This window comes from Sceloporus occidentalis, unplaced genomic scaffold (genome assembly GCF_023333645.1).
Source record: "Sceloporus occidentalis isolate IW3139 unplaced genomic scaffold, rSceOcc1.0.p SCAF_53, whole genome shotgun sequence".
In the NCBI taxonomy this organism is placed as follows: domain Eukaryota; kingdom Metazoa; phylum Chordata; class Lepidosauria; order Squamata; family Phrynosomatidae; genus Sceloporus; species Sceloporus occidentalis.
The window spans coordinates 4,337,228-4,351,700 of NW_028317033.1; the positions used below are offsets into that span (position 1 = coordinate 4,337,228).

The 14,473-nt window shown below is 42.4% G+C and overlaps 2 protein-coding genes across 2 annotated transcripts in view; both read right to left on the reverse strand.

The window, feature by feature from the left end:
• Positions 1-78: 78 nt before the first annotated feature.
• On the reverse strand, positions 79-2,358 carry LOC149288244 (protein SNORC-like). The gene is made up of 3 exons (XM_089491988.1): positions 2,178-2,358; positions 506-625; positions 79-188 (listed from the first exon to the last, which is right to left on the reverse strand). Exons 1-3 carry the CDS (start codon positions 2,356-2,358, stop codon positions 79-81), a joined length of 411 nt encoding a protein of 136 aa, XP_089348114.1.
• Positions 2,359-14,167: 11,809 nt separating this feature from the next.
• Positions 14,168-14,473, reverse strand: part of LOC149288245 (GRB10-interacting GYF protein 2-like) — a 33,916-nt gene continuing 33,610 nt past the window's right edge. The window contains exon 26 of the mRNA XM_089491989.1: positions 14,168-14,235. Coding sequence (XP_089348115.1) covers positions 14,168-14,235 — 68 coding nt within the window. The remainder of the gene's footprint in view (positions 14,236-14,473) is intronic.

Sequence of the window (14,473 nt, forward strand, 5' to 3'; positions counted from 1 at the left end):
CAATTTAGTTGTCAGCTTTTTATCACATACATGCACACAGGCCATCAAGGTCAGCACATAATTTGATTCTTTATTGGTTTATGGGGCAGAAAATTTTCTGAGGGTGATAACAATCAGAGCAATTAGCACAGAAGTCCCCAGCAAAGCAGCCAAGACAATCGCAGCTACCGCTCCAGGACCCAAAGAACCTGCATGGAAGATAGAGAATCACAGTGAAATCATTGTCAAAAACCTGCATCGAATAGCTGTTTCCAAAGCTGAGGAGCAGAAAATGTTTCCTATAACAAAACTAAAATCACACATGTAACATTGAGGACACCAGACTGGTAACATTTTTTAATTGAATGTCAATGTTGAACAAAGTTCTTCACAAATCTTTTTGACAAGCTGTTGAAGAGTCAGTTAAGACTTTGTATGCACATGTTCTTGCAGAATCTCACATTGAGCCAGGGGCTGGTTCATAATGGGGCAAAAGGGCACCAGGTGGCCAGCACTGGTGTCTCACTTGTGGCAGGAGGTCCCTCTCCAGCAGCAGTAGTAGTACTTGCAGACACAGAATCCACTTCTGGAGCATGATGGGTAACGACAGATAGTTTTTTTGCTTCCTGTAATGTGACAGGATCACCTGGTAAGAAGTTGCTTTAGTTGAGAGTTGAGTTGAGAACCATGCACCTTCTATTACTGTAACATGGCTCTCAACTTGTAAAGGTCCCTAACCAACAGTCTGCAGCCATAGGAGCAGAGATACTCTTTGCAGCCAGGAGCTTGGATTCATTTGTATGGAAGTTGGGTGTTTGCATGCTTGTATGCATTGTGTAGGGATGTCACCGTAAGAATACATGTGGTTGTGCCTCTAAGATGGCTGCATATTATCGTATGTGTGTATATGCAGGTATCTGCATTATGCCTTTGTGGGTCTACGCATACCAGTGTAGCAGCACAACAACAAAAAGCACTGTCTCTGCTTCCACAACCCTGACATATGTAAAGATATCTTTTTATACCTTCTTGTCATGATACTTGCTTGTGTGCGTACTTTCTGTTAGCTCTTTTAAATTTCATGCAGCTTTGTGGGAACAGAAACCTGCTTTGCTTGATGATCCTTATAGCTTTTTATTTGATCTCATTACTATACTCTTACATTTAATACCTGGTGATGCAATTGACTGGGGCTTTCCAATCTCAGGCTGAATTGTGCTATGACTTGTTTGCATGTAAAAAAGTTCCAGAATTACGGAGATGTCGTTCTTACACTGAACAGCCATAGGCTTGCTAATGCACTGGCACTGCGGCATGTGTAGGACTTAATATTAGAATGGGACCCCATGTCTTGCCCAGTGCCCTACTTGACCTTGATCCACCCCGGCACTGAACCAGTGCCCCCAGTGTCCTACAGTCCGACCTCAAAGAATATCTGAGAAATACACCTCGCTCCTGGATTACGTTATATTTGAGAGGCTGTGTTCTACCCCCTTTCACCTACAAAGTAAACAAATTTAAACCTACATTTCACAACCACATCCTGTCCACCAGCTGTAGTTCCTTGAGGTGTATGGAGTTCCATCTAATGGCATCCATACCTACCTTCTCATGAATTTCTGCGCCGGAATCATTAAAAACGCTCTATAGGTTGACTATTTCCTCTTCGGTGTTCCCACCCCATTCCTATAGCATATCACCCATCACATAAAACACGTAACATTCTATTCACGACTTCAGGAAATGGATGTTGGATGTCATCTCCCACCATGCATCTAACCCCATTTTTGCAGATGTACACTAAATGGGAAGGGGAGACATACTTCTTACTTTGGGTTTTGCCCCCAAACTAATTTTCTTTATGTGTTTTCCTGGCTGTTGTTCCCCATTCCTGTTGATGACACCTACTGGATCAATAATGTTATAATTGCTATATAAATAGAAAGCAGACCCACAGTATGTATATTCAGTTGTGTACAGATTGTATGTAATGTGAAGTTGTCATGTATACTATTTTGATATGCAGTAATATATATCTTGCTAAGTGAAATATATAATGTTTTCAGCATCCTCTGAGCTCACTTAATCTAAAAAAGCTTGTTCCTTGGAATCCCCTAAGTAGACAAGTGAGGCATGTTGCTTCGTCAGCTCAGAAGAAATAAGGTATAGGTAAAATTTTTACATACCATCACCATTACCGAGAGGATCTTCGTGCGTAGGATCTGGTTCAGGGGTATCGGGTGGCACCCCTGTGACATCTGATAGACGAATAGACGGTGTGGTTTCAATGGGTTCCAATCCAGAAGGAAGCTCTGGAGGCTCCTGCCAGAGAGTAGGTGCTGCCGCCTGTGGGTACCCTGCTGCATTCAAGCACAACATGGAGTCAGTGTAACAATTCTTTTCTATTTAATGTTACACACTGTAAATTACATCATTTTTGATACTTTTGGATTTCTTCACTTATCGAGACCAAAATATTCTGGGTCAGAAAGAAAGAACAAAAGAAATGCATAATGGTTCCTGTTGCATCCTGTAATTTCGGTTCTTACACATAAACATAACTAATACAATTTTCTTAATGCAGTCTTGAAATATTAACCCTCTAATATAAGTGTATTTATTTATTAGTGCAGGTAACAGGTAACAAAACAAGGAATCATTGTCCCCCAAGCAAATACTGTCCAAGGACACCTATTCTGGGAATTCGCCAACCGCTACTGCAAAGTATCCCAATCATTTACTAAATCCAGGGGCGTAACTAGAAGCCTCAGGGCCCCGGTGCGAGAATCTGTTAAGGGCCCCCCCACCCCCACCCAATCTACCCCCTTCTCACACTATCTACCCTCTCCCTACCCCCCGTCTCACTATCTACCCCCTTTTGTAGGTCACTTACCGTGCAGTCCTGTGGTGGGGGCGCAGGGCCCCTGTCTCGCTGCTCTGCCGCAGTGCGCACGGCTTCACTGCTGAGCGCCGGCATATGATGTTATATGCCGGCGCTCAGCGTGAAGCGCCGGCACCCGAGACAGACGCTTCACGCTCCCACGACTGCAGTCGGGGCAGCGCTGAGGCAGGCGGCGGCAGAGGAGAAAGAAAACGACCGCTCGGCAGCCCTTGGGCCCCCCTGACTGGCAGAACTCCGGGGCCCAGTTGCAGTCGCGACCCCTGTGACCCCCCGGTAGTTCTGCCACTGACTAAATCCCAGCTTGCCTGTATTGCTTACCATGGAGCTGAACCAGCGATACTGCGTTGCAGGTCCTTTATTAATGGTGTCTAGAGTGAGTTGTAAATAATCCAAAATCACTGTTCCAGCTCCAAATTAGCATTAGACAGGACTTGTCAAGATTTAGGTGGCATCAGTGATAAATGGCCACATAGAATTAAGGCATCTCCAATGTTAATGCTTGAGATGGATGTTTTTTTGGATGGTATTTGATTTCTTGATCTGTTACGTGAACATGTTGATGATTTCAGCAGCACCCCAAAATCTGTACTTGTTACGGTGTATTTTCATTCTTTCCTTTATTGACAGAGAGCCATTTTAGAGGAAGCCTAACGTAATCTAGAGAATCTGGGTAGCAAATGCTGCAGATTTAATATCACTACGGAATGAACACTATATTAATGAATGTCTTTAGGGAACATAAAACATGAATGTGAGTTAAATGAGGAAAAGGAGCCATAGTAGACGGATCATCTAAACCAACTGATTACAGAAGTCAACTGACACAACCAGGAAATTATGATTATACCTTGTAATACACAAGAAACAATTTGACTCAAATTGGTATAGGTCGTTTTCACCTTCTTTTCAAAAAGCACCGTATTTGCTTGATTATAAGACAAGGTTTTTTCCAGAGCAAATGCTCTGAAAAATACCCCTCATCTTATAATCGGGGTCATCTTATAATCAGACCTCAAAAAGGTCTGACTATGAGACTAAGATTCAGATCCCGGCAGCTATGCAGGGGACCTGGATCCTCCTGTGTTATGCCCCCCCCCCCCCAACTTACTGGTGCTTCTGAGTTCCCGGTGCTTAGTCCGGGCAGCGCGTAGAGCTCTACATGCTGGCTGGACTAAGCACTGGGGACTCAGAAGCACCGGTAAATTTGGAGGAGGGAGGGGGAGGGAGTGTTAAATAGGGGTGCATAAGGCATTTCTGGAGGCAGAGTGCTCTGTGAAATGCCTTTTAACCCCCCTAATGCCACTCTGCCTTCAGAAATGCCTTTTAACCCTCTATATGCCACTCTGCCTCCTGAAATGCCTTATACCTCCCTATATGCCACTCTGCCCCATAATATGCCTTTTAACCCCCTAACTGCCAGAGTGGCATATAGGGGTATAAGGCAATTCTGGAGGCAGAGTGGCACATAGGGGGTCAAAAGGCACATCATGGGGCACAGTGGCATATAGAGGGTTAAAAGGCGTATCATGGGGCACAGTGGCATATAGGGGTATAAGGCATTTCTGGGGCAGAGTGGCAAGCCTGGGGGCAGATGTGCATAACTGGCGGGGCAGTTTGAAAAAAAGGAAATAAAAACAAAATATTTTTCTCAATCATAGCTTTTATTAACAAACAATTGTTCACATAGTTTACATGAATTAACATTTACTGGTAAAACTTTTTTCCTATAGGGTCATCTTATATTCAGGCTTTTTCTTTTTTTCATAAATTAATATTCAGATTTTGGGGGGTCGTCTTATAATCAGGGTCGTCTTATAATCGAGCAAATACGGTATATAAATGTTTTTTAACAAATCTGTGATGTCTCTTTTGCATTTGTCACATAAAATCTCAATCAATAATCTAAAAAGCACCAGTGCATACTTTTATTACCATAAATTAATGCTAACTACCATTATACTGTATTGGCTCGATTATAAGCCGCACCCTTAAAGGTTGGTGCTATTTTAAAGATACATTTATTTTAAAGAAAAAATACACATTAGTGGAATGATAAAACAGTATTTTAGCTAATGAACAGGAATACATGTACCGTATTTGCTCGATTATAAGACGAGGTTTTTTTCAGAGCAAATGCTCTGAAAAATACCCCTCGTCTTCTAATCGGGGTCGTCTTCTAATCAGACCTCAAATAGAGTCTGATTAGGAGACTAAGATCCAGATCCCCCGCACCGCTGCAGGGGACCTGGATCCTCCTGTCTCACCCCCCCCCCCCATCATACACACTTACCGGTGCTTCCTGCTGTATTGCCGGGGCAGCGGGTTGACGTCTACGCGATCCGCGTAGACAACGTCCGCTGCAGCCGGAAGGAGGTGTGGCTAGCAGCGGGGGTTGTCTGCGTCCGTCGCGTAGACCTTCCCCGACTGTCAGAGATCTCTGATCTCTGACAGCCGGGGAAAGTATACGCGACGGACGCATACAAACCCCCGCTGCCAACTCCACCTCCTTCCGGCTGCAGCAGAAGGCGACGTCAACCCGCTGCCCCGGCTGGAAGCACCGGTAAGAGAGGGCTGAGAGGGGAGAGAGGAGAGAGGAGAGGGGAGGGGGGGGAGAGAGTGTGTGTGTGTGTGTTAGTTAAATGGGGGCATAGGGCATTTCTGGAGTGGCGTTAAGGGGGCATTTAATAGAGCACTCTGCCTCCTGAAATGCCTTATACCTCCCTATATGCCACTCTGCCCCATAATATGCCTTTTAACCCCCTAAATGCCAGAGTGGCATATAGGGGTATAAGGCATTTCTGTAGACAGCCTCTGCTGCTGCTCATCACATCCGCCGGGGCTTCTATGCTGGCGCTTTGCTGTTTGCCCGCAGCAGGGCTACATGAAAAAAGAAAAAAAAACACCCACCTGGCGCCCGGAACTGCATGTCCCGGGTGTCGGGCAACACGAATTACGCTAAACCCCGATTATAGGGCTTCACCCTCCAAAGTCAATACTTTGTAGAGCCACCTTTTGCAGCAATTACAGCTGCAAGTCTCTTGGAGTAAATCTCTATACGATTGGCACAGCTAGCCTCTGGGATTTTCCCCGTACTCAGCGCCATCCATCATTCCTTCAATCCTGACCCATTTCCCAGTCCCTGTCGATGATGGGGACCTGGGGATGGTGTTTTCTGGGCGATAAGAGGTGTTGGGTTTCATCCGACCAGAGTACCTTCTACCATGTTTGAGGAGTCCCCCACATGCCTTTTGGCGAACAGCAAACGTGTTCGCTTATTTTTTCTTTAAGCAATGGGTTTTGCTTCTGTAAAGCCCAGCTCTGAGGAGTGTACGGCTTAAAGTGATGCTATAGGCAGATACTCAAATCTCCACTCCTACAGCTCATTCAGAGTTATCTTTGGTCTCTTTGTTGCCCCTCTGATTAATGCCCTCCTTGCCTGGTCTGTGAGTTTTGGTAGGCAGCCCTCTCTTGGCAGGTTTGTTGTGGAGCCATATTCTTTGTATTTCATAAATAATGGATTTATTTATGCTCCGCAGGATGTTAAAGGTTTCACATAGATAGATATATATATATATATATTTTTTATTTTTTTTTTCTGTACTTCTCCACAACTTTGTCCCTGAACTGTTTGGAGAGCTCCTTGGTCTTCATGGTGCCGCTTGCTTGGTGGTGCCGCAGACTCTGGGGCCTTTCAGAACAGGTGTATATAAACTGAGATCATGTGACACTTATATTGCACACAGGTGAACTTTAATTATGTGCCTTCTGAAGGTAATTGTTTGCACCAGATCTCATTTAGGGGCTTCATGGCAAAGGAAGAAAATACATACGCATGCACCGCTTTTCCAGTTTTTATTTTTAGGAATTTTGTTAAGAGTTATTTTCTTTATTTCACTTTACCAATTTGGATTATTTTGTGTTTGTTCGTTACAGAAAATCCAAATAAAAATTAATTTTAATTCCAGGTTGTGATGGAGCTAAATAGGAAAAACCCAAGGAGAGTGAATACTTTTTTAAGGCACTGTATATGTTCCTGAAGGTACCATCCTTTTTGTAGGCAGATAGCAATACACAGGGCGCTATAGGGTTGGCAGCATACAGAACTAGAAGTACAGAATGTTACTGTTACCCCTTTTCTTTTTGCAATTTCTTTGCAACCTTCTCCCCTCTCTAAATCAACTGTAATCCATGTCAAAATCTGACAATTCTTTTGACTTTTCGCTACAGAAATGGAGGATTGGGATAAGGAGCTTTAAAGAGTCACATGACTTTCAAGATCTCTCCTCCTCGACTGAGCATTTTGCAGAACATCAACATGGCTAGCCCTTTAACGTGCAGTAAAGTCACAGATTCTGATAGTAAAGATAGTTTCTGAGAGCCCTAACATACACAAATCTGTCAACTTAATCTTAGGTGACTACTTGAGATTCCTGAAAAGTAAAACCTGTTTACTATGGAAAAGAGTGCTGGCCCTTCTAATACCCGTGAACACGCTTGCAACTAACCTGGAGGAAATCTATTTTTAGATAATCAGTAATTTTAGGGCACATATCCTTAATGGACCCCTGGGCATTTGCCTGGTTTGTCAGATGCCCACTTGGTGTACATGTGGCCATCTAGAGAAAATCTGCATAAGATAAATGCACCCAATCCCATTAATAGCAAGCAGAGACCCACAGTAATGCACATTGTGCTTTATTAGTAAAATCTCAAAACAAAAAACTATAGAAGACTGTATCTACACCCCATTTCTCTTTACAGAACCTCCTAGTAAAAGATAAACTTTTTCGATGAGTATGTTTTTGGTTTCTTAACATTGTTTAACCTCTAACTGCTTGATAGTTTTTGCTCAAGGTTTATGTTTTATAGTTTTCATAAAAAAAACAGTTTGTTGACCTGAAAAAACACCGGAAGCTTGTAGTTAACGGATCATCTAAACAAAGATTATTCTGTTAACCAAAACAGTGATTTTCTGGTTTGTGGTAAGTGAAGAGCCAGAATGCTTTAGTCCCAATCTATTATTATTATTATTTGCAGTATATAAGGGTAAGCGCGGTAGCAGAGTGCCACCTAGTGGAGCACTGGCATCCACACACCGTGTACAGAGACAATAGTTAATATAAGATCAGCCGCTAATTCTGTTTTTACAGTTCACTCCATTTACAGAGTGCCAGCAGATTTTATAATCCCAAACGAAGCAGATGTCTGGTCAGAGGGCACGGAACCGTTATATCATGAGCTGTTGCTGAAAGCACCCAGAAACCAACACCAAGGTTTACTTCACATGTCCGATACCTGCACACTGTGACATGTACAATAACACTCAGGTGGTCGCCGAGAACTCAAATGCTACATAGAAAGGTATTTGATCGTTGATAACATTTAAAAAAAAACATGGCTGGAAATATCACAAACTAACATTGCGAAGCTAATTCTCCATGAATGATCTTAATGCCTCACTCTGGGTTCCCGATCCTTTGGAACGCCTCATTATGAAGTTATACCCTAAACAACAGGACACGCCCTGTTTTTTTTTTAAATATTTTGTTATGTTTTAATTTCAATTTTTGTTGTCTTGACAAAATACTAAGAAAACTGCTCAGATCTGATCTTTGCTTCACCCTACATGTTTGACCTGATCTGGATTCAGAATATGTGATTCATACACCGTATTCAATGCCCCATTCCATTTCATCTTTACAGAATGTTATACACAATCTACACAGCGATGGATAAAGCAGTCAAAATTATATAAAATTAAATGTTCCAAAAGAAAGGAACTGCATTTTCAAGAAGCAGTGTTATTTAGTTCTACGGAATTTCCCCATTTCACCGACGTTCTTTTGGTGTCCAGCTGGGATGATCAATTTGTCCAATCGAACCTGTGGGCCTTTATCTGTAAACACACACATGCAGCAATTTGTGGTGCAAACAGCTATTGGCATCCTAACTTCATTTGTGTGAATGTTGCAGTTTCTTCACATGCACGCCGTGAATGCAGAACACACAAGAACACGCATTCCACACGCCACTGGGAGAACTCGCACCCTCCTGCCAGAGCTGACTGGCTACAAAAGGGGATTACCATTTTTCCCCCAGTAACCACACCACACTTTCAAGGCTTGCTTACATTTACTAGGGGCCATCTTTCCAATACCGACGTACACGACTGCTCCCCCGGGAGAAAATCCACATTGTGAGTGTTAAAAACAAACAGCTGAATGGAAGAGGCAATGGTTTTGTTCGATTTAACAGCTTTTTTTTTCTTCCATTTGCACACAATACCTGTCACAACAGCCATACATGTATTACCCTAAAGTATCTTAGTGCCATTCACCCTCCTTGCACCTCTTCTTCACGTTATGGGGAAAATGTGACTACGTAACAAAACAGCAGCCTGTAAACCAGATCACGTCATCTGATAATACCTTCCACTAGTCCAACCTGACCTCACACAGTACCTTAGAAATGTATATATCTTTTCTGTTTATAATACCTAAATCATGACTTGGTCTTTAGTGTTCAGTAAGCAGGGATTTTTTTTATTTGTACTTTTATTTTTTATTTTTTTTAAAGGGTTTAATATTTCAGTTCCCTTATGTTGCTATTCAGAAGTCCCAGAGAACCTCTCCTCCTAGCCTCACTTAATAGTTACATATTGCTCAAGAAACCCATTTCGCTACTGATAATGCAGACAGATCAGCTTTTTTGGAGGATGACCTCATCGGGACTTCTTCATAACCAGATACCGACACACCTTGTGTGTACGAAATGGAAGCAGCAAACTCAACATCAAGTTATCCATCATCCTCTATTTGGTCTGTTAAGTCGCTGCTCACTTGGTTGGTTCAGGCGGCATTTGTAAATTATATTGACAAAGTGCAAGCTGTGAGTGTGTAATAAATGAATCTATTTAAGCTAAAAGCTTTGATGGCATTTTCCCTTTAAAATGCCTTCCTTCGCCATTTAAGGAGAGAAGCCAATATCAAGAGAAAATGCAGAGTTTGGGGTCTGGTTTGCCACCGGTTGTTCAGCGCTGAGCATCCACTCCTAGGAGACAGAGAAAGCATCTGTACCATCGGCCAAGAGGCACTACTAAGGAAAGCAGATTTCATATACCGGTGGTGGGGTTTCCTTTTTTAATTATACGAGTATTTTTTATATGTATATTACAGGTAAATTTGGCTCCTTTACTTTAAACCCATATAAATGTTAGTATCCCAAGAAAACATGGGTAAACAATACAGGAATATGGAAATTACATCTCACATGTCTGAACCATTCAAAATCTGGCAGGTAACAGTCACTGATGAGAAAAAAAATCTGAACACTCTTTTAAAAGAGCAACACAAATTACAGTCCAATTACTACACACCAATCCTTACAAGTCTAAAATTTTTTTTTTCTTCTGGAGTATTAGCATAAATTTTCCTTTTTTAATTCCTGTGCTGTTCAAACTACTAACTCACCCAAAAATACCGGTTATGTATAAGAACTTCACGTCATCATGCCAACGATCTTAGTGCCTCATATTCCCATTTGGGTTAACGGAAAGATTATAACCCGTGTAGAATTGCGGGAAAAGGGATTGCGTATTTGTACGAAATTTCCTAGCTATCCCATTTATAGAGATAGAAAATACAAATATAATCTGAAGATTGCCAAACAAACAATAAACAGCAAATTTAAATGTTTTGCTAGAATAAATAATCTGCGACAGAGTTTCTCATTGACATAATTATTCTAACAATTTAATGAAATAGCACTCATTAAAAGCTCATTAAGACTAGTACTAGAATCTCCGAAGAACAAATCAGACCCAGGCTAAAAATTGAGTTAAGATTTCAACTGGCTTCTTACCAGTGAAGGGTGGATGAAAACACGCAAAATCCAGAAATTCGTGAAATATAATTTAAATTGTAATTTTTTTTATTTTTTTTTAAAGAAAAAATCAAAGCGGCTTGTAAAAAGCTGAAAATGATTTTTAAGATACCGTTCCTCTAAATTCTAAAATTACTTTTCCTAACAGCCATACCGTACACAATCTATTAATGACAGATTAGATATTTAAGCCGTAACAAGAATTTAATTCTGAATACAATCACTGTGCGCAGAGGGGGCGCAGGTCACCGTTAGTTTAGATGAGTTGATTTTAAAGGCTTGTCCGCTAGAAATGCTAGCATCGAGGAACAAACACAGAGATATCAATGTCACCCTGAGCAGGCAACCTTGAAACATTTTATTCGGAGGCTGTATGAAGGAAAGGGTTAATAGAGCGGATGGGGTATGTGTGGTAAACATTTTGGAGCAGTAGGATCAGACAAGGCCACCGGTCAGGCTTTCGCACAGCTACGAAGAAGTAGTAGCCACAGCGGGCGAATGGCCAGCGACAGTATGAAAGGCGCCCTGTTAACGCACACAAAGGGGACCTTGTCCATTTGGAGAGTCGCGCGCGCCCAGCCTTGTGTCCAGCCGCAAAACAAGCTTCATCAACTTATTTACAGAAAATCAAGGTGTGTAATATAGGTCTATGTCTGCGCTGGAGTGTCACAACGTGGCTCTCAGTTCTATATTTTACGCTATAAGATTCTTCATACGAATTAAAATGTATGTCACTTGACAATCGCTCTTTAATATTTTAATAAAATTACGATGACCCCCCCAAAAAATGTATGCCAGTAGGCAAAATATGGTAAACATAGCTTAGGACAGATACAAGTAGGCATGAACAAATATGCCTGTACAGTAACACTGAACTTTCAATTAGCCATCACCAGAAAACAAGCACCAAAAAGCGTGATGTTCCTACTCAACAACACGTAGGCCGTATCTTACGATATACATTCCGGGTTCCCTTTAATTACCTGTGAGCATCGCAGGGAGCAGGAGTCCAGCAAATAGCTGCAGCAGAAGCCGTGGAGTCGCCGAGCGAGTCATGTTTGCCTGCGTACACGGACGGGAGGATGTGGACAGCGAGAGAGAGGTGAGACGCTATAAGGACCTTGCTGCTCCCGGGTTAACAAAGATGTCTCTGTCCAGCGAGGATGGAAATATTTAGCCGATGATCAAGAGAGAAGCGCACACCCCACACACCTCACACTCCCCTCACAGACCTCCTACTCCACACATAAGCAATCAGAAACATGCAACACTTTTTTTTTTCTTCTTAAAAATGCCGTCTACATTCTCTCAGAGGTGCGTATTATATGTAGTATAGATATAAATAATGTATCAATACCAAGGTATTCAAAAGTGCGCGAGAAAAATAACACCTTAGTATATGTAACAGGACCAACTACTACGGAAAACTGCCAGGACAGTCTGATTCATACTACATACTCAGGTAACAGTAAGTACAGCATGATTGCGCACTACATATCGCCCCAATATACATTATAACACACGTATAGTTTAGATCTGAAAGGTGGCGAGTGTGTATAATATGCGACATGTGCCTCACTAATTGTTTATAAAGCTCTCCCCCATTTCTTTACTTTAACAGTATCTGTGAGAGTGTCAGTCACATTTTATAATATGAGACATTTGGTGTAAAGGGACTATTATCACGTGGAATTTGTGTTAATTGTCAAAAGGTGGCAGAACTAACATTTTCTTCATATCCAGACATTATTGTGAATTGTCCACCAAAGGCAACCAGAAATCAATAGCCACCAAGGAGGGATAGCACATTAAGAGCCGAGGACTGACTTAATGGGCAGGTTAAGTAATTCAAGTAGGTCTGCAGAAACTGGTATACAGAGAGTGGGTTACTAACTACCGTTTATTTAGTGGGTAAGAGTGAAAGGTCTGCTTTAAAGTCCCTTGAGAAACTATGAAAATTCAAAAGAAACCAAAAGCACATCTAATCATACGGACTTCTGTGGGATTCATCTTTGGCTACCATTTGCTGTATGTGTAAGCAATCACACTTCACTTTTCCTATATATAGATGAAATGTACTAGCGTATATGGATGTGTGTGGGGCATTTTTTTTTTTTTTTTTTGAATCAAGTCTAAGAAACATAGCAACCATCAGTGCTTAAATGTTGTTCAATAAATTAGGCTTTAATACAATGAATGTATCTCGGAACTTTCATGAAATTATATATAACCATTTATGTTCGTTTTTTGTACGCTTGCACCAGCTCCCTTTGACCTTGGAGGTTAGTAGCTTCCACATAGCTCGTTCAATGCGTGTGTCGGCACCTAAATGACAATAAGAACCACAAAGTACTGCAGGCCTTTTTTGGATCCATATGGCCCAGCGAAGGAGTATTATGTTGTCACACTGGTATTTCTCACAAGATGTGGAAGACATACATAGACTCGTGAATATTGTCTACACCACTCTGATGTTCATCAAGCAATAAGGCATCCAGATCAGGTATGTGATATAATACAACCAGCGCTTTATTAAAGGTCAGGCCTGGCCCCTCCCCCCTCTCAAACGTCACTGCACACTGGGGCAAACGTTAACATGGTCCAGGAGCTGTGTAAACATTAGTGTGCTCCCTCCCACACCGCCACTGCCTCTCCGCAGTCGTTTCATCACATCCGCTCAAACAGCACCAAAACAATAGATATATTTATATATGGCTGCAGCACGTCAAAGAAACGCTGTTTCTAACTCAGCCTGGACCCACCTGCTGTGGCTTTCAAACAGTTACTAAAGAAATGCAAACCTTTTAAAAGGTGTGGGAGGGATGGAGAGAGAAGACAGGACTTCTACCGGGGGGTAGATTAGTAAGAGGGCGTGATGTCTTATCACCCTTTACTTGTATAGATTCACCTCACCGGCAGTCCCAAAGTCAATGCACTCTACACACTTTTAAACGCTCCAAACATAATTAAGGCAGTCCGTCTGATGAATCCACAGAGCTGAACCCCAACGAGGCAGTGAGGGGAGGTGCAAAGTCCCACCAAAAGCCTCCTCTCTCCACCTAATAACGGTGGTAAAGTGACAGAACATACAAGCCTCTGAAACGAGACCGTGCTGTGCTGTGATGGAGGAGGGTAAATTTCCCCCTTAAATCACTGTGAGCCCCCTGGAATGCTCTCTCCACTGACCCCGGCCCGAAGCCTACGCATGAAGGGGTAAGTGGAGTGAGAAGGAAGCTATCCAATTGTCCTGCTCATGCATCTTTCAGGGATGTGCCCTGGGAATACCCCAGCAGGACACTGGGGTTGTGTGTTCGGGGTAGGTGGAATTACATGTTCGGCTCTCCCCTCCCAAAGAAGCCGAGGTAGGGGAGGTGGGGGGCGGTTCCCCCTACCCCTCCACGATGATCAGTAATCCTCCAAAGTCTCAATCTCGCCCATGTTCAGTCTCTCTGAAGAAGCGTTCACGGAAAATCCTAGAGCAGAATGAGAAACAGGAGATGAGATCATGTAGGGATACAAACAAGGACAAGATGGGGAGAAAAGGTACGTATGGTGTTTCACAATGTGATTGCACCCATAACATAACCTGCCTATCCAGTGTACTCCTCAACATGCTTAGTCCATGCTTCACTCGCACTCTTTTTCTCTCTGTTGTCAGTGTAGATATTATTGCCATTTAACATCTGTCCCTACTCCTTTGCCCCCACGTTA